General features: G+C 40.8%; 2 protein-coding genes across 2 annotated transcripts; one reads left to right on the top strand and one right to left on the bottom strand.

The window, feature by feature from the left end:
- Positions 1–303: 303 nt before the first annotated feature.
- Positions 304–5,896, bottom strand: LOC115588547 (gastrin-releasing peptide receptor-like). Its single transcript, XM_030429203.1, has 3 exons — positions 5,269–5,896; positions 2,511–2,856; positions 304–1,056 (listed from the first exon to the last, which is right to left on the bottom strand). Exons 1-3 carry the CDS (start codon positions 5,667–5,669, stop codon positions 742–744), a joined length of 1,062 nt encoding a protein of 353 aa, XP_030285063.1. The 5' UTR covers positions 5,670–5,896; the 3' UTR covers positions 304–741.
- Positions 5,897–12,166: 6,270 nt separating this feature from the next.
- LOC115588631 (lanC-like protein 3) lies at positions 12,167–18,523 on the top strand. The gene is made up of 5 exons (XM_030429340.1): positions 12,167–12,895; positions 13,203–13,326; positions 15,226–15,423; positions 15,507–15,714; positions 17,143–18,523. The coding sequence occupies exons 1-5, from the start codon at positions 12,362–12,364 to the stop codon at positions 17,300–17,302; spliced, it is 1,224 nt and encodes a 407-aa protein (XP_030285200.1). The 5' UTR covers positions 12,167–12,361; the 3' UTR covers positions 17,303–18,523.
- The last annotated feature ends 973 nt before the right edge of the window (positions 18,524–19,496 follow it).

Below are 19,496 nucleotides of genomic sequence, written 5' to 3'. Positions count from 1 at the left end.
GCTCGTGCCCAGTCACAGATGTTGCCTGCTGAACCCAAGCCACAATATCACCATTTAGAAAACAAAATAGCCACTGTGCTTGCCCTGCTTTTGAAGGTCTTGTACACAGAGGGTTCTCAGTGGGTTTTACACCGAAGGTCCATCTGACACACAAAGAGCAGATCCCCACGCTAAAATGAATAAACCCAAGAATATGATTACATTTATGCCTCCATTCAGTCGTGTTGCTCCACACAGTGCACAGGAAAAGGTCAGTTGTGCGGCAGAGTCTTTCACGCTGCTCTCCTCGGTGACACAAATCAATTCGGCTCAAAGTCATATTTTTATTCACTTTGACTTTCAACATCTAAAAGTTCACAATCACAATACGTTCTCATAAAGATGACGACCGGAGGGCGTCACACATCTCGAATAGAGTTTAACTGTACATAAACTTCAAAATGTTGTCAAGACTGTACATGGTGAATATGATACAAAACAACACATTTACACTTAACTTCTGTAAATTGCACGTATTGCATAGTATTTACATAACCGATACCCTGTTACTATAGGAGTGAATGAAGGAATAAATGAATGAATTATTGTCAATACAAAATGTGCAACAAAACCGAGTGGCTGTCCTTGACAGTGCCATGAAGAGGGAGAAAAGAGAAAAGTCACTGGGAGAACGGCAGAACATTTTTTTTGTGCGTTAAAACAAGAAAATCGATAATTAAATGTCTGAAAACAAACACGCCTTCAGACGGTGGTAATATTTGTGCTCCCACTGCTCTGACTGTCCAGTCGTCTCGGAGAAGTGCAGCACAGGAGCTGCTGCCTGAAGTGTTTGCTGAAGCTTTTGCTCATCAGGTAGAGGGCGAAAGGGTTCACACAGGAGTTGGCGAAGGCCAGAATGCGAGCACACACGCTGGCGATGAAGTGGCCCAGCGAGGTGTCCACCTGGTCATAGTGGTAGGAGCGGTACAGGTAGATGACATGACTTGGCAGCCAGCAGACGGCAAACAGGCCCACAAACACAAGCACCGCTTTGGCCAGACGCTTTCTGGACTTGATCTGAAAGGAGAGTCGAGAGAGGAGGCATCAGTTTCCACAGACAAACAAAACTGCAGCATCTGTATGATATGTAGGGTATTAGGTGTGAAGGTTATTAATTTGTTATCTTTATTATCATCAACAACATATGTGAACAGCTAAAGGATGAATTATGGCAAAATTTTAGACACATCTATCGTTCCCAGAGGATGAATCCTAATGACTTTGGTGGTCCCCTGATTTTTCATCAACACCATTAGCACTTTGGCCTTGGTCAGTGAAATTTCTCATCAGCTATCGAATGAATTGCTATAAGATTTAGCACAATCACTCCCTCTGCAAATAAATCCAAATGACTTTTAGTGATTTTCTTTCCCTTGTCTCCGTCAACAGGCCGGAATTTCAATTTGTCCAGCACTTTGGTTTATAATAAGTTCATTATATGATGAGTCAGCAGCAAGATATACTGTCACACTTTGTTAATTGAGGTTCTGCTGTAAAATTCTATTGACTTTCTAAATTCTATTGAATAAGAAACTGACGTCAGATTAATGTGATTAATCAGATGACGATCAAGTGTGATAGAAGGGAAGGGGTGGGACAGACTCTCAGTTTTCTTCTGCAAACGTGTAGAATGGGGCAACAGTATATGAGAAGCTTCTTATGGATATTTCAAAAACACTGCAACTCACCCCGAAACAATCTAGATGGATACATAGCACTGCAGGTAAGAGGAAACATATATATTTTAGATTTGCGGTTGAACTGTCCCTTTAAAATAAAATATTGTCTGTTTGCGACTGTCGTTACTGGTCGCATGTGTCTGTATTTAGCAATTTTGTCCAGTTCAATCCCATACATTGTTTCTCATGTTTAATTTGAATCATTTTCAGAGATACAGTCCAGTAGTCTGTATCGTAAAAAATAAATCAGCATAATCTCATGAAGCGCTATTGTTTGTTTTCTGCAGCCAGTTGGTCGAGAGGATCAGTGTTGTTACTGTATATATATGAAGCCAGAGTCAGCAGCCAGGCCCAAAAGTAAACAAATCCACCAACTCACACCAGATTATACTGAAAATAATCTTAAATTGCAGCCTCATAAACAGAGGCATTCTCACCTGTATTAAACCAATACAAAGTGCTCAGGTGCTACCATCAAAAGCTCCAAAGCAGCTACTTAATAGACCTTGAGGTGAGACTTCTTTTTCTATGGCTGCAATTGAATATTATTCTCAGTACTTTCAGTATACTCTGGTTTTAGTAAAATGATTGTGTTACCTTAAAAAGCCAGCTGCTGACTGTAACTTCATATTCACGCTGCAGATATTGATCTTTTTGCAATTAACTCGCCACAAGGAAGCGACTTCCCCCCCAAAATGTCAAACTTGATGGTATTGTTAAATGTTTCTTTTTATATGAAAGGCATTCATATCAACACCAGTCTGTAAATGAGAGATAAAGAGAGCAGAAGACCTGTCTCTGGAGGTGCAGGTGTCCCTCAGCGGGGATGTCCACAGAGCTCCTGACCAGGCTGCGGGCGATGAAGCAGTAGTAGACGGATATGATGAAGAGGGGGACGATGTAGAAGATGAGGAAGAAGGCGGTGGAGTGGATTTTGGGGTGCAGCTCCCCGGCGTGAGGGTAAGGGGCGCAGGTGACAAAGGTCTCGTTGCCGAAGCTGGTGGTGAAGGTGTGCAGGTCGGAGAAGACGGCTTCAGGGACGGCCAGAGTCACAGAGAGCAGCCAGATGGCCCCGGCTCGGACACACACACTGACTTTGGCACCGGACCTGTCCAGAGGTCTGACGATGGCTCTGTACCTGAACAGACAGGAGACATTTGTGGAGCATCGCTTCAGTTGTATTTGGAGAGGCAGCAGCCAGATGAATAACCTCATTTCAGGCTCTTCTTCTAATTTATAACAACTGCAGAAACGTGTTATTCGGTGTCATAACGTCACTTCACCACCTCTGACTGAGGGAGAAGATGAGCTTGGAGAGCCTATCTCAGTGCAGATTACACAGCAGAAAAAATTTTATTAGCCTCTGAATTAGATGAGGCTAAACAGCCACAGAAGATAATATTAGCTCCCGCTGAATGAGATAACTACAGATTAACAGAGACGGTTCATTTATCAGAAGTGATATTAAACGTTCTTTAGCTCCTGAAAGTTAAGACATTTACAAAGGTGAGCAGCTCCAGACACATTTTCAGACATCTTTCCTCCAGTAAAAAAAAAGTCTGCATTCTTCCTTATCTGTCATAGGTCAGATATTATCCTGTACCAGATCAGCCCCAGAACGTGTTTAATCACTGGACCTCTGCACTTCAGTCAAATCATCTCCTGGTGTTGTGTCTGACCTTTTTGGCTTGTGACGCCTGGAATGGAAGGATTAGAGTTGCAATCCCTCTTGCATAAGAATAATTAAAGAGAGATTTGTTTCCTTGTGTTACATGAACGTTTTCACAGGTGAAATCATCCTCTGATCCTCCAGATGATAAGAACAGGCTGGAGGAAAGAGTCTCATGATTTGTTTTTGCATTGTCTGCTTTCCTATTCTGTTAATCATCTTGTAAAACAATGTGTTAGATTAACTTAAAGGAACGGTTCACCCAAAAATGAAAATTCAGTCATGCTGATGGAAAGTCAGGTAAAGGTTCGTAGTCCACAAAACTATTCTGGAGGTTCACAGCAAAACAGTGTTGCAGCGTTCCTCTAAACAAATGAAGAAGCTGAGGACAAACATTTACTTTACTTTCTAGAATTACAAAATAAAAAATGCATGTCATATATTCAAACTTTTCTGGTGTCATGGAGCATCCTTTAAAAAAGCATTAGACCTTGTGTTTTATTTTACAGGTCTGTAACGTCCTAATAATTCCTAATAAATTGCTGTAAAATAACTCCGGTCTGGTAGCTTCTAATTGTAGGTGAAACAGACACAATTCTGACACAGCAAGTCTGCAAAAACTGAAGATCTAAGCAGATCTAATCTCCCAAATATGTATTTGCTCTGTTCTTCTAAGGATAAATGGATTATCTAGTGCTTTCAAAGGGAGGATCATCTGACTTAATCCAAGTAAATGTCACTCACCTTGTCTTCGAGAAGGTGTTCTGTGTTTACTTGATTTATTTTTGATATAAGGGACATGCTGAGCATACACTTCAATGCACGAGAACGAGAATTTCAGGACAAAATCAGTTCAGTTCAAACACTGGTCAATGATTTTCTTCTTCTCCTCAAAGGTCTGGGGTTCAAATCCCAGATAATTAAACTAATGCTGCCTGTGTCTGTTTTAACCAATTTTTTTCTGAGATTTTCCTGAAATTTAGAATGTACTTCAATTCAGAATTATTTGACAACATTAAGTGTATTTTACATATTAAAGGTGCACTATGTAATTTTGAAGAATACATTTTAATCAGAAGAGAAACTGATCTTTACTGACTGGATGTTTTTCTGCCTAATAAACTAAATAAACAAACTGACTTTAAGAACAACTACTTTGTTTATATGTGGCGGACCCTGCCACCTATCTATCTTCAAACAGTTTTGTTTTCCGCCGAGAACAGCTTGTTTATTCATATTATGGGGAAAAAAATAGTGAGTTTGTATCACAACCTCATTAATATTGTAAATATTAAAATTCTGGGTTTGAATTTCTTCTCCAAAACTACACAGAGCCTCTTTAATGCGCCGTATCAGAAGCAAGCATTTTCTATTTATTCCAGCCCTTTTGAACATTAATCAGAGCCGACTTATTTCTGGACCTAACCAACTTATTTTACGATTTCTTGGCAAGTAAAATCGTCTTACTCCACTGGCAGATGGTTTGGACCTGCTTTTAGTCTGAATCTTCTATAATCAAGCATTTATTTATACATTCCCATTTATTTTTTTCTACATTGATGTCATTTTTTTTTATCAGTTGAATTCACAAACAGTCATTGATTCCCTCAGTTATTTAATCTAAATGTGCAGCAAACATGAAATCCGGTTACTCTGACTTTCTTTTTTTGGTGCCTTTTTCTGGGGATTTGGGGGCAAACTTCTAAAAATATGTTTATTAGCTTCAGCAGTGCATAAATAAAAAAGAAACATGAGTCCTCACAGCATCCTGTCTCATCAGTGAAGCAACAGTTCCACACTGTGTGTAGTTGTATTTAGTCTAAAAGTACTTCAGGCATCATGAAGGTGTTATGAAGTTTTAAAAGCGCGTGTGAGAGTTACCGGTCGGCGGACAGAGCGGTGAGCGTGAACACGGACACTCCCACAGAGGTGAGCTGGATGAACGGGATCAGTTTGCAGCCGACGCGGCCGAACAGCCACTCGTCCACCAGGTAGCGGCTGGCGTCCACCGGCGCGCAGGTCAGCAGCAGCAGCACGTCCCCCAGAGCCAGACTGGACAGGAACAAGTTCGGCACCGTCCGCATGGACTTCACCGACAGACACGTCTTCATCAGGGTCACATTTCCCACCAGACCCACGAGGATGATGACTCCGTACACCGCAGCGATCCCGACGCCAGGGAGCCAGATGTTGTACTGGTGCTGCTCTCCGCTGGAAACGTTCAGAACCAGGTTCCCACTGCTGTCCTCTGGGTCTGTAATGACTGGGTCCTCCAGAGACATAGCAGCCTACACGGAGAGGTGTGCAACCGAGGGGTCTGTGTCTCCTTGTGCCTCACTCAGTGCCCTATGGTTGTGCGTGCGTCATTTTACGCATCGAAGACCACATGCTGCCAAGACCTCTCTCTCCCTTACATTTCCTGTGGCTCTCCAGCTGCTCACTATTTAAATAAGGACTGGAGGCGAAAATATTATTATAATTAAAAACAAAATAAGAACACAATTGTTAAAATCTACATCTTATTGGGATTAAAGGTGCACTATGTAGTTTTGGGGAAGACCTTTTAATCAGAAAAGCTTTTTTATGCCTAAACCAACTAAATACACACACTCTGTAACTCGCTCTTTGTTTTCGTGATTGAATAAACTGGATAAACAAACTGACCTCAAAGGACAACACAACCTGATACTGTTTTACTCTGTTTGTATGTGGCGGACCCTGCCACCTTTCTAGCTTCAAACGGTGTTCCGGGGACCTCATTTTCCTTCTCTCCTAATTTCTTTTCCAAAACGACACTGACTCCCTCCTCAGTGTATTAAAAGGCTATTAAGAAAGCATTGGTACACATGCACATCACTTTAGATCATGCCCGATTCACAGTGTCAATATTTGTGATGCAGTCGGTGGCGGTCCCAGCTCGCATGACGCCCTGGGCGAACCTCACCTTCAGCCCAGATGGCGGCAGGGTGAACAGACTGTGGCGGGGATAAAGTAAAGTACAAATACTTAACAATCGTAGTTAATATTTGAGAGGATACGCTTTCCCAGTATTTTATATTGTGGTGCAGAACCAAAGCTCATGGCATTCATGTGGGTTGCTAGGGCTAAGTGAGCCCAGGTGTGAATGTTTGTTAAGCTGTCTGGGGAGAGAACTCAGTTCTACATTGTAGGTGGGCGATAATAAGTAATGTTCAAGGACAGTTTGACATGGATGACAACATCTTATCATCCACCTACAATGTAGAACTGAGTTCTCTCCCCACGCAGCTTAACAACCATTCACACCTGGGCTCATCTAGCCCTAGCAACCCACATGAAGGCCCGTTGAGTCAACGACTCAGTCCTGACAACTCTGAAACCCAGTGTTCACAGGTATCCTTATGGACTCTGGACACTCCCACACAGAGCAAAAGCCTGCAAACTCTCCTCCAGTCTGGTGAAACGTCTTCAAGGAGCTGAAACAAGTCCGGTTGGCTACGATACAGCACTTAGAATCATTATCATATTGATAGGAAAAGATATATATGGGGCCATAAGAAGTTGCTTTTTAAGACAATCACTTCCATTGTTCTCTATGATTAAGCCCAACAAACATTTCTATGTTGGTCAACATGGCCAGAATAAATAGGTGGAATGAGATCGGTCAGCTCTGTCCTGAAGATCTGCGTGTGTGCTGCCTTCATACCTCTGGGTATTCAGCTGGTGGAACCTCAGAATTGTACTTAAACTGGCTACATAGAAGTTTCTACTTTGGCGTACAGTTGTAGAATAAATGCTGATTGCACAATGTGATGAATTTAGAATAAAGAGACCATCTGCGTTCACACTGGCTCCCTTTTAAGATGATATGAGATGTTCCTTCATTGATCCCCCCCGTGGGAGAAATTCAATTTGGCAGAGCAGCAAACGGGAAACAATCAGCGTGCACCTTGCTATCACTGCACAGTTTTGTCTGCCACGGTTGTGCTAGCAAATTTTAATTTTGCCGTCTGTGCAGATCTCAGTAAAGTTTTGTGGACAACGTCTAGTGTTCTCGGCCTTTAATGTTCCTGACTGTTAGACTGTGACAGGACATATAATCAATCAGCCCTTACAGCTTCTCTGGCTTTGACACTCCAGCCTGGCTGTAATTACTGCAGAAAGCTCATCAGAACAAAGGCTTTCTACTTCTTTCATAACAACAGTGAACTGCACTCTGTCACAACAGTGTCAATCAACAGGACTTGACAGCAGAGCCTGCGCTAACATATAGGCTGCCAACAGGTGAAGGGCGAAAGCTGCCTCTGTCACTTTTTATGAAAGAGAATGAAGCCCGGACGTGGAGGTCAGACCTTTCAGACCTTTATGTCCAAACTGTCTTTAGTCCACATCTCACACGCAGACAAATGGCTGGCTACCACGCGCTGGTTCATCAGATGGAGGCAACTGGGCAAATCATCTTCTAATTTAAATGCAAATGAAGTTGTCTCACATCGAGCCGGCAGATAAGACACATGCTTCATAGAGCGTGACTTGAACCATCTTAATTTTCCACTCTCTTGTGTCGTCCACATTTGAGGACTGTCAGAATTGTTCAATCTGTTTTTCAAAGCAGAAAAAAAGATGCGAAGTTCTCCAAAGCATTTTCCAACCCAAATGTGTATAATTTGTCATTTCAGTAAGATGAGACTGACAGAGAAAAAAAAAAGACGGGCCATCAAAGTAAAATGGCAGCTTGGACTTGGACCAGGCTTTTATCTGAGCTCGCAAACAGGAGCTCACAACAAAAGCTCATCCTGAATTCTCTGCCCGCCTCTTCAAGTAATAACTAGATGGACCACAGGGAAACAAATCATGTTATTCAGAGCTCCGAGAGTGACTGCATCCACTTCCACTCTCCCTTTATGTGTCCCCGACCTCCCCGCCGTCTCTCTGCTGCTCTCCATCATCCCTAGCTCTTTGTGTCTTTCATTTCAGAATAAATACACAGAAAAGTCTTCGTTCAATTTTCGTTTTTTTCCTCCTTCCCTCACTTCATTTGAGTTTTTTGAATAAAATTTTAATTAGTTCTGAGCTCTGGGGTGACCTTTTGCTTCCACATTATCTTCGTGGCATTCATCTTCTTTTATCTATCTCTTTGTGCGTGAGGCAAAAAAAAAAAAAAAAAAAGGAAATTAAAATGTGATCCAAAGCTTCTTTTCGCACCATCTCCACTCAGATAACCACTTGGTTCATCTTGGAACTGGCAGGCAGTCAGATAAAGCTGTTATTCAGTTCACTCAAGTCTGAATACTGTTGTTCCTCGATGGGCAATTCAAGGAGAGTGAGAAATCAATTTATCTAGACAACTGATGTAAACATATAAATAAAAATGAATCTAAAAGATAAGCATGACACGGGTGACACCTGCTTCCTGTGAAAAAGTCAGGATATTTCATGTGTTTGGTGGTTAGATGTGGACTGTTGGATCAGCATTTACTATTCTGGGCTAAATGAAAAAGGAATCATATTCAGTTACTTTTACGGATATTGCGGTTGTGATACAAGTCACAGTTTTACTGGGAATGGTACGTTTTTTGCGTTTAATCTCCCTCTGAATCTGTGCCAAACAAACATTCCCATTCCCCATTCCCATGTATTTAGACAGTATTCTTTATAGGCATGGGCTTATCTGTAGCACCAAATTGCTGCATCTTCATTAACAGTGGCCTGTTCTCAGAACTGCAGGTCCTACTATTTGGACCACATTGAGATTTCAATGATATTTAGATTAATGGTTCAGGCCTGTTTTAATTGTATCATTATTGCGTGTTTTGGTTGTAAAACCTCAGAAATCAGATGTACCTTCAGGAACTGTCGGGTGAATGCAGCGGAGTAAAAGTAGAAAGTCATACAGAAAATCCAGTTGAATATCAGTCAGATTCTAGGCAAGCTAAGCTTATTATATATATATGTATATATATATATATATATATATATATATATATATATATATATATATATATATATATATATATATATATATATATATATATATATATATATTTGTGTACAAATAATGTTTAATACAGTATCTCTCATTATTTAGCCCTGACTGCCAATGGTGAGTGAGGACAGCTTTATTAAGCTTATACACACCTAAACACCTCCGCACATCCACAAGATCAGTCTGACGGTTTGTAAGATGATGTTGGTGGAAGAGAAATGTTTTGTTGCATAAAGTTTGATTAATTCTTGTTTTCAAAATGACAACTTGGATAATTTGACCTCAGCACACCTTGAACAGTTAATTAATATGAGAGGTTTGGAAGGGTCAATTATTTTTGGTGAAACTGCTAACTGTTTTGTAAGAAGTCACATGCCTCTTGTGTTGTATTTTTAAAACACATATGCAAAATCTTTATCTGCAAAGTAACTACAGCTGTCAGACAAATGAAGTGGTATTATAAGTCCAACATTTTCCTGTGGAATTGAGTGGAACACAAGTGTAAATGGGCTGGAAAGGGATATACTTAAGTAAAGTACAACAACCTTAACTTTATACTTCAGTCTATATTCCCCATGGCAAATATTCATCTCCAGCAAACAGCTTTCAGCACCATGGACAGCAGCCAGCTGAGCCTGTGAGCATCCATCACCACCTGGTGGTGAAGATCCTGAACTGAAGCTGGACAAAATAAAACGATCTGTCCTTTATCCATGATGGCAACTGATTTCCAAGAGAATTTACTAGTTGTTGTGGGGGAGCGATAGATTCTCAGCACGAGGTTAATGGGCAAACAGCACAAACACAACATTGATAATGACAATTGTTGATGGACATGTTTGTAGGAATTTTACAGTTCTGCCACCAGAAGTTGGTTTCAGTTTAACTATCTGTTGCCAGTAGCAACCAGTGCTGTCCCAGTTCCGTCTGACCTTCATCTGTGTGGAGACAAACACTGACAGGGATCTTTTAAGTAGGCTGCCCCTCAAACGCTCTGTTGGAGCATTATCGGCATGGAGGTTACTTCTTTGACTTCAGCTGATTTGCCATTGTTTATTTGAATTAAATGAGTTTTTCTATTGTTAGCTTACTGCTAACCAAGCCAGCCAACATACTGGGCTAGCTGTCTGAGGCTTATTCCTCGTATTTCATTTCATTTCAAAGAGGCTGTTACTGTTAAATTACTGTTGGATGAACTGTTTATTTATTAATCTACTTAACTGTATTTGTTAAACCAACAACATTTAAATAGCTGACATGTTAACCTACTTAGGGCCCTGGGGACAGAAAAGAGGCCCCATTAAGCTCCTGGTCCTCCCACTATCCTCTCTATATTTCCAGGTTTGATGCATAATAACTTGATTAAAACACAGATCTGCACCAAACACCTACACAATGATGAATGTGGTTAGACTAGATTACTAGATTGTAATTAGATTATACCAACACTACTGCTGTAACAAAATAATTTCCCAGTCTGGGATCATTAAAGTAATTCTATCTATCTAATTCTATCTATCTATCTATCTATCTATCTATCTATTAAAAAAAGAAATGAGCCAACTTAATATGTTTATGAATAAGGCACTTTAAAGTGCATATTCCCAAACACTTTTTAAATAATTAAATTACCACAAACCTGCTGACTCCAGTCAGTGAACTTGGGGTTTTTCTGGAGCAGCTTGGGTTCTGGGGGTCGACAGTGACGGAACGAAGTACATCTTCTCAAACTTTAATGTTTTAAAGGTACACTATGCAACCTTTTAAAGGCCTATAAACAAAAAGAGACCAATCTCTTAATCTGTGAAAGAGAAGTTTGCAAGAGCTAACATGAGCTTTAGATACTTTAAAGTCATTTGTTTACATTTGTACTTGTACAATGTATTTTGACTTATGACTGGCTGAAATGAAAAAAAAAAAAAAATTGCCAATAGAAGTCCTATAGTGCAGGAACACGGGACTATATACCAACATTGTACTAAAAACAGTTCAACACACAACTAAATGTCAATATGGGTCATAATGAGCTCCTTTTATTTTTGACGATTCTTTCTGTTGAGGATGGGAAGAAAACGTGACATAGTTTAGTTGTTAAGGTATGAATACTTTACTTGAGTATTTTTTATTTTATTTTATACTTTGACCACACTACCTTTTGGAGACAAATATTGTACTTTTGGCTACTTCACAAAATTGACTTGATAACATTAGTTACGGGGTTGCTGTACTGCAGATCACATGCGGCAAAATAGCTAAAATTAAATATTTAGAAGTAATTTAACTGGCAATAACATTTAAAGAAGACTAACAGATTCCGATAATCAGAAAAAACATCCAATAATCAGCCAGGTCCATGAACAGGCAACACAATATATACATGTCGTACATGGAGGCTAAATATATGTATAACTTTGTGTTACTTGTACTTCCAATACTTGTTGTGACAGAAAATAACTTTTTATACTTAAAATATCAGACACTTGAAGACTTTACTCGATCAGGCTAACTAGCCTAATGAATGACTTTCACTTCTATCAAAGCAGCCTAATATTTAAACACCATATCTTTACTTGTACTCAGGTATGATTTATGGGTACTTTTAACAACACCGGGCGTGGCTGCTGAAGCTCCCCAGGTGTTAATACAGGTACATGACATGTGAGTGCATTAATCTTGATGGTTTAGTGAGCATTTTTCATTAAACATGTCTTTCTGCTAACACTTTTGTACTTTTTGTTTTCATTCTACCCCTCATGTTGTGGCAGCCTGTCAGCTTTAACCATGAGGATGATTTTCCATCAGGTGAATGTGTGCAGGTCTCTGTGGGCAGGTCCTATCAGCCGACATGAGGCTGAACCATCACTGTTGACGTCCAATCAGCTGAGAGCTGATGGGACTGGACGAGCAATCAAAGTGTTTCCTCTCTCTCATCCTCGGATACCTTGAGCATCAAACCCAGCTGAGTTATCACCGAGGCCTGCTCTCTGTGCCCTTCCTGATCATTCGGTGATGGAAAACACCCGCTGCTTTGCAAACCGCTTCTCCGACTATAGAGGTGCCTTGCTCCCGGGTCAGGGCGTGCAGCACATCTTACCCGCCGTCGTCGCCACCGTCGACAAAGTCTTGAAAAAGCTCCCCGTCGACATCAGCGACTGCGACGGAGGGCTGTACGATGGCCCGGCCGGGGTGGCTTACATGCTGTATCACGTCAGCGAGTGTCCGCTGTTCTCCGAGCAGCGGGACGTGTACCTGAAGACGGCCAAGCAGATCATCGACGTGTCGGTCAGGTACGTGGACGCGGAGCCGGACAAGAACATGAGAGCCGCCTTCCTGCTCGGCGGGGCGGGCATCTACGCCGTTGCCGCGATGATATACAAATCCCTGGGCTTGGCTGACTTCGTTAAGCCGTTGACCAAATTTCGGAACCTGTGGGAGGTGTGCGCGCCCATCAGCTTCCTGGAGTGCGGCTCGGACGAGCTGTTCGTGGGCCGGGCCGGCTATCTGTGCGCTGCCCTGGTCCTCAAACAGAAGCTGGGCATAGAGGTGAGCTCCTGAACCAGAGGAGGGCAGACTGTACTGCTAGTGACCTGTTTCACCCGAATATGAGTCTGTGTGACCTGTTGGCTGTCAGAGGAAGAAACTGGTCTACTATCTATCTATCTATCTATCTATCTATCTATCTATCTATCTATTTAATTTCCTCTGAGAACAGCTTTTTTTATCCAGCTTACTGAAATATATGTGTGTGTGTGTGTGTGTGTGTGTCTGTACTTATGATAATAATGATTGACTCTGTGGATAGCCATTTACCTCATGTCTAGGGTCTCTATTTGCTGTATTTACTCTGCAGATTCTGAGCAAGGACCAAATCAAATCCATTTGTCAGGCCATCATTGAGTCAGGACGACAGTACGCCAGGAGGAAGAGGAAGCCTTTCCCTCTCATGTACTCGTACTACGGAACAGAGTATCTTGGTAAGCCTCCTTTAAGTCTTTAATGTCTGGTAGACTTTGTCGGATCAAGTTTGCATTACCAGGTAGAAATTAAGATTGTAGCCTGAATTTCCCTGTCAGAGCCACTGTCGTCTGACTGTAGACAGAGTTGTGCAGACACAAGAAGACTTTAGAGATGATTCAAGGTGTAGTGCTGGTGTGTTAACATGTGTAAAAAGCTAACTTTCCTTTCCTTGATTGCATCAGATGAAGAGTGCCGTGAGGGTTGGAGATCCTCAGTAACTTTCAAGTAAACTACTTTTAAGTAAACTTCTGCATGGAAACAATAAGAACATTTTAAGAATGACGAGGAGGTGAAATAAATTACATTTTGTAGATGAGACATATCTGTAAACACACCTGGTTAAAGGTGCCGCATGTGTTGTTTGTCCTGAGAAATGTGCTTACGGAGAGGTTACTCATTCAATTTACTTGACATTAACAAGCTACACATGAAAAGGGAATTCACAGACACTGGCTGTCCTGCCGCGAACAGCCGTGTTTTCCCAGCATGTATCCAGCATCCAGTGACTCAGTGAATTATGTCCATATTTGAGGATTCTGCACTTCACGATTTACATCCAATCCCAGCGTTCAGTGCCAGTGCAGGATAGATTGATAGCCATAAAACAGAGACCACATTGCTATGACTCAGCTGGACAGCTGTGTTCAAAGAAGGACATTTTTATTTTCTATTTAGTTTTTTTGCTTTCAAAACAAATACGCCAGGCTTGCAAGATCAAGATCTGCACCTCAAGAGGAGGTGGCTGTCATACTGCTTTAGTCCACAGGGGCCGCCAGAATCAACAAAGAATAAAAGTAACCTGTAGCTGCTTTAACCGAAAACTAATTTATTTGATGTGAACATGAATGTTCCCTAATCATTACCTTACAGTATTTGCAATTCATAGATATCATAGAAGTCGAGAATTTTATAAACGCTGGAATTGGATGTAAGAAATGTCCACTTGAACCTAATCTGTCATTTTGCAGAATTGTCCAATCTTTTCTGGAGCTCAGATTGCAAGAATACAAAAAGTTAGTCTGTTGTTCTCACCTTTACTTTGCAGGTATGAGCGCAAAGTTTACTGGATCATTCTCAGGGATTGGATGAATATATTGTTGTTTGAATCCTCAGGCTTACTGCACTACATTTTACCACTGACCAAAGCATTTGAACCATTATTACTTTGAAGTGTCAACACTCAAAAAATCTATTCTATATATATTTGTTGAAAATATGTTTACATGTGAACAATAACATAAGTTAAAAAATCTAAATGTTCAATCATTTAGATTTAACAAAGTAAAAACTTAACCTAATAAAATCACATTTAGATTTCATATTTAAATTTTTTTTTTTTTACTTCTAGATATATTTTAAGCAATTACATGTTAATCTTTTAAAATGAATTTGTGTCTCAAATGTAAGGAAAATAAGCTTTATATGATGAAAATGAGCTAAATACTGAAAATATATCAGTACTAAACTGTTACCAAGTTCTTACATGTGGTGCACCACCTGGTCTTGGGTTCCTCAGTGGGACGGCGATTGTGCAGCTGCTAATGTTACTGACAGGATCTCAACTGTTCCGGGAGTCCTCAATTACAACCTGCTCAACTTTTACATGTAGTTTACTTCCTTACATTGCTAGAAGACAAAACATTTACTGTCAAAATTGTCAAATATGTTTAGTGGGCTCCAGTTTAGATGAACCAAAAATAAATGAAAAGACTAGTCCTCCAGTTTTTCTTTGTGAATGTTTGTGCTCGTATGCTTCGGGTTGTGTCTGTTTGTGTGCCTGGCATGGTGCTTCCTTGCATGCCTGCTCTGGTGGGTGCATGTGTGATCCCCTGGCACCCCCCTCCCCCCCCGATCAGGTGCAGCCCACGGCCTCTCGTCAGTGCTGCAGATGCTGCTGAGCTACCAGGACGTGCTCAGCGGGGTAGAGAAGGACCTGGTGTGGCAGAGCGTTGACTTCCTCATGAACCAGGAGCAGAACTGCAACTGGCCTGCAGAGCTGGGCGCCATGATAGAGAGAGAGAACGAACTGGTGCACTGGTGCCACGGAGCCCCAGGTACACTCAGTGTCACCATGAAGGTGTTTGTACATCATGTTAGTTGTTGTTTCTGCTATTAAGTTATATATCCTCTCACTCAGGCGTGGCATATCTGTTTGCTAAAGCCTACCTGATCAATAAGAAGCCCCAGTATCTGGACACGTGCATCCGCAGTGGGGAGCTCGTGTGGCAGAAAGGTCTGCTGAAGAAGGGACCTGGGATTTGTCATGGAGTAGCTGGCAGCGCTTACGTCTTCCTCCTGCTGTATCGGCTCACGGGCAACTCAAAATACATCTACCGTGCTCAGAGGCAAGAAATCTTTTCTGCTTTTTTTCTACAGAGCTGCAGTTTTAACAGCCCGGTCACCGAAATAACATTTGGCATTGTATGTTTCTGCAAGCCATAGATATGTTTAACTTGTACGTTTCAAATGTCTCATCAACATTTCTACAACTGCATATGACGTATATACTGTATGTGAGCAAACTTTTTTCTGTTTGGAGGACGGACTGATGGTAGTGATGTCACCGCTGGGCAAGATGGCTACCTAGCGAGAGACCACTGTTTGAGAAAGTGTTTCAACATTTGTGCAACATTCTCAAGCTGTATTTGTGTCGCTAAAGTCAAAACATGGTCTTTTCTTAATCCCAACAAAGTAGTTTTTGTACCCTAACCCAACCAGACTTTTAGCAGAGCAAAATCTAAAATTGAAACACATTGTTACTTCAACATGTCTGTGTGATACATAGTGTAGAAGTGTTGATATGAAAGGTTTTAAACGTATACATTAAACAGTTTTTGGTTTGCGGAAATGCACAAGGCCAACATTAAATTCAATTAATCCTGATGATTAGGTTGAGATTTTAGAAATACTAAGGTCAAAGGTTCAAACTTCTCCATTGAAACTTAATCCAAGTTGAAATTTATGACTAGCCAACACATTAATATTTAGCCAAACCAGCTGCATGGCTCTAGAGAGAACTTTTAGGCTCTAGATCCATCATTTTAGTCCATGCTGAAATATCTCATCTCATTGAATTGAAAAACAATCCATCCGACAGTGGGATGGATTGTTTTTCAGTTTTGCTCCAATATTCATGCATGAACCTACTTTGGTGTTCTCCTGGCTTTCCTCTGTCACAACCATGAGGTTCGTATTTTCAGTTTGGACTGAGTGTCTTAACCCAAAGTCCCCGGAGCTGCTTTTCAAGCACATTTCAGCTACATGTCCACTGTCCTCCCATCTGCCTTATGCTCTCTTATGCTCATCTGTCAAAACACAATGAACAAAAAAACAAACTGGTTTGCGGCTGCATATTTTTTATAGTGGCTGAAATAGTGCTCGACCAATCAGAAATCTATAGCACTACAAGTCCCCAGAGCAGTGACATTTAAGGGGGGTGAGTTCATGTCCCCAGAACTTAATTTAGACCCTGGTTCCTGAAAGAGAAAGACGGTGGAAATGCCTCTTTTGGTGATTCCTAAACTTTATATCTATCTACCATCAGGTCACAATTTGAATTTTGTCCAATACTTTGGTTTATCATCAAATACATATTGAAGTAATGAAGAATAATATTAAATTCAAACACCCCATCATGTAAAATTCTCCTCAAACCTCATGAGGATGTGACCTCAGCGTCCTCCGTGGTGCAGCAGCCACAGCCCCGTCATTTGTAATCTATTCATTTAAAATGTCACTTTCCATTCTCTGCTCTTCTCTCTCTCCCCCACAAGGTTTGCAGAGTTCCTCTTCACCGAGGAGTTCAAGACAGGCTCCCACTCAGTGACCAGCGTCTGCAGCCTGTTTGAAGGCCTCTCGGGGACGATCTGCTTCCTGGTCGACCTCCTGCAGCCGGACCAGTCAGAGTTCCCTCTGTTTAGTGTCTTTGTGTGAATGGATCTGGGTAACTGCTGTTCGCTGACCTGAACAAACATCCATCCTTCCCTCTAAAACCCTTTCAAGACCTGGATTATTGAAAGCACAGTCATTGAAAATGTGGAGGGTTGGATGGTATTTGTTTGGGAATTAGAAAATCCTATTTGAGTGCAGTTGCAGTAGATAAAATGGTCTCGATATTGTGTCTGTGCTGAGGTGGATGTTCAGCTTCTAGGCTTTACCAGATTCATTCCTCTTACCGTAACATAGCCCATCACTGAAGCAGAGCTTTGTTACCAAGTATGTTGATTAAAATTGCAGCGTTTTGTTCAAAGATGCCGCTCTCAGGTCAGAACGACACACGCACGATACCATCGACAGCTTAAAGAAAACAGCTATCACACCCAAGTCAGAAAAAGAAAAAAAACCAAGTGTCACATAATGCCTTTAAAAATGTTTCTACCACTCCACCAGCTGAGCGTCACGTAATCGCAGACCTTTGAGTTCATGTCTTTAGGGATCATAATTTCTGAACTTAGTGCTGTTATGACCTTGGTTGGTCAATATGATTGATGGATTTTGATACAGAACTTGCAAAATAATCAAAATTGGGTAGAGACGGATGGTAAGAGAAGTAACTGTAGATTATCGTCCTCTTAATAGTCTCACTTTGTTTGCACTGTGCAATATTGCTGACTCACCTGTGTTAAACAAGGTTGTTAGTATATTTTGATGTTTAATTGTGGGGATATATGAAATGTTGTGTTGTGATCTGTTACGACTTTTACCCTGTAAAGACAAAAATGAGTATGTAAGGGTTTGTGATGGGGCCGAGAACAAAAGAGTTTAAAAGGTATCGTCAGTGTGAGAATTTGATTTTCCTTCCAAGTCTGCAGTTTGTTCAAGATGAGACTCAGTTATGTCAGTTACGGATTTCTTTAATTAAACGTGATAATGAGGCCTTAAAAACAAAGCTGTTGCATTTGGAAAATGATCCAAAGCAGAGACGAGCAGAAACAATGGAAGATGAACAAGTTTTGGGCAGCGTTTTGGAACACGTTGCTCAGGTTGGTAAAGAGGTGAAAAATAAAAAACCAAAGCAGGTTCCCAATGCTAACTGTGCCTGTTGTGGGATATTTATAACGTGTGTATTATGTGTGTGCATTTTGCAATCCAAGCTATCCACAAAAAAAAGTCTACAGGGTTGTTGTTATTAAAGTGTCCGGATGAAAATAAAAATCATGTGTCGTTTTTCTGTAACATAATACAGACGAATCACATCTGATTGATATGAAAACATTAGATCACATTTAAAACAAATCACTGACGATACTTCTGGATAATTCATGATGATGATGATGATGATCACCTTTTGGAGGCTGCAGAATTACCGTTCACCTTTGAGGAAAAAAATACGCATTTGGAGTGATGTTTGGGAAGAGCCCTTTCAAACTCCAGTTTTAAATGGTGACTCCTGACTGTCTCCTAAACCCTGCAGATACACATGTGCGTAACACCAACTAGTTAATTGAAGGACATGTGCATCTGAATCACTATGTTAAATGTGTGCCCCCCCCCCCCTCCCCCTGCGCTGTTAAGCTCTCCAAAGAGCTGACCCCTCCCCCTTTCCTGTCTTTTGTGTTCTTATTGTTTGAACCTGCCATTTGTCTTCTTTGTTCTAACTGTAAAAAATGCTGCAGTTTCACTTGCTCTGGGTCCACTTACCGGCTCAGATCCACTCTGTCGCTTTACCAGTTTACCGGTATTCTCTGATTAAACACCACAGCAAACTATTGAACAGGACTTTATTGAACACGGTTCACTACAGCAATTTGACATAACAGAAGAAAAAGAAAACACTGTCTTATAAATGCAATCAATAATCCAAAATAATAAATAAACAGAACATGTGAAAGAGTTAAAAGACAAACCATGGGTCTAAGGTATGATGAAGAATGAAAGTAAATACTAAACAGAATGAATAGAAAACAATATTTTTTCCTCCAGATTGGAAAACAGACAAAAACATGGAGGCAGCACAACTTGAAACATGTGGCATAAATGTTGTGATGTAACACAATGTAGGTAGCCTTTCAAATAGTACAACAGTAATAAAATAAAAAAAAAACCTTGTTAAACAATACACATTAAATACTAGATTAAAACACACAAATGTAATAAAGGTTAAAAAAAATAAATAAATCAATATGCA

The sequence above is a fragment of the Sparus aurata genome, chromosome 9 (assembly GCF_900880675.1).
Source record: "Sparus aurata chromosome 9, fSpaAur1.1, whole genome shotgun sequence".
Classification (NCBI taxonomy): Eukaryota; Metazoa; Chordata; class Actinopteri; order Spariformes; family Sparidae; genus Sparus; species Sparus aurata.
This window is presented reverse-complemented; position numbering and strand designations above follow the sequence as displayed.

Bases quoted from the DNA above. Each gene is read 5' to 3' on its own strand.
- LOC115588547 (XM_030429203.1), bottom strand. From the start codon at position 5,669: ATGTCTCTGGAGGACCCAGTCATTACAGACCCAGAGGACAGCAGTGGG. The intron at 2,857-5,268 runs GTAACTCTCACA...CTGTCTGTTCAG, and splicing joins ACCGCTCTGTCCGCCGACCG to GTACAGAGCCATCGTCAGAC. The intron at 1,057-2,510 runs GTCTTCTGCTCT...CTCTCCTTTCAG, and splicing joins ACCTGCACCTCCAGAGACAG to ATCAAGTCCAGAAAGCGTCT.
- LOC115588631 (XM_030429340.1), top strand. From the start codon at position 12,362: ATGGAAAACACCCGCTGCTTTGCAAACCGCTTCTCCGACTATAGAGGT. The intron at 13,327-15,225 runs GTAAGCCTCCTT...CCCCCCGATCAG, and splicing joins CTACGGAACAGAGTATCTTG to GTGCAGCCCACGGCCTCTCG. The intron at 15,424-15,506 runs GTACACTCAGTG...CCTCTCACTCAG, and splicing joins CTGGTGCCACGGAGCCCCAG to GCGTGGCATATCTGTTTGCT.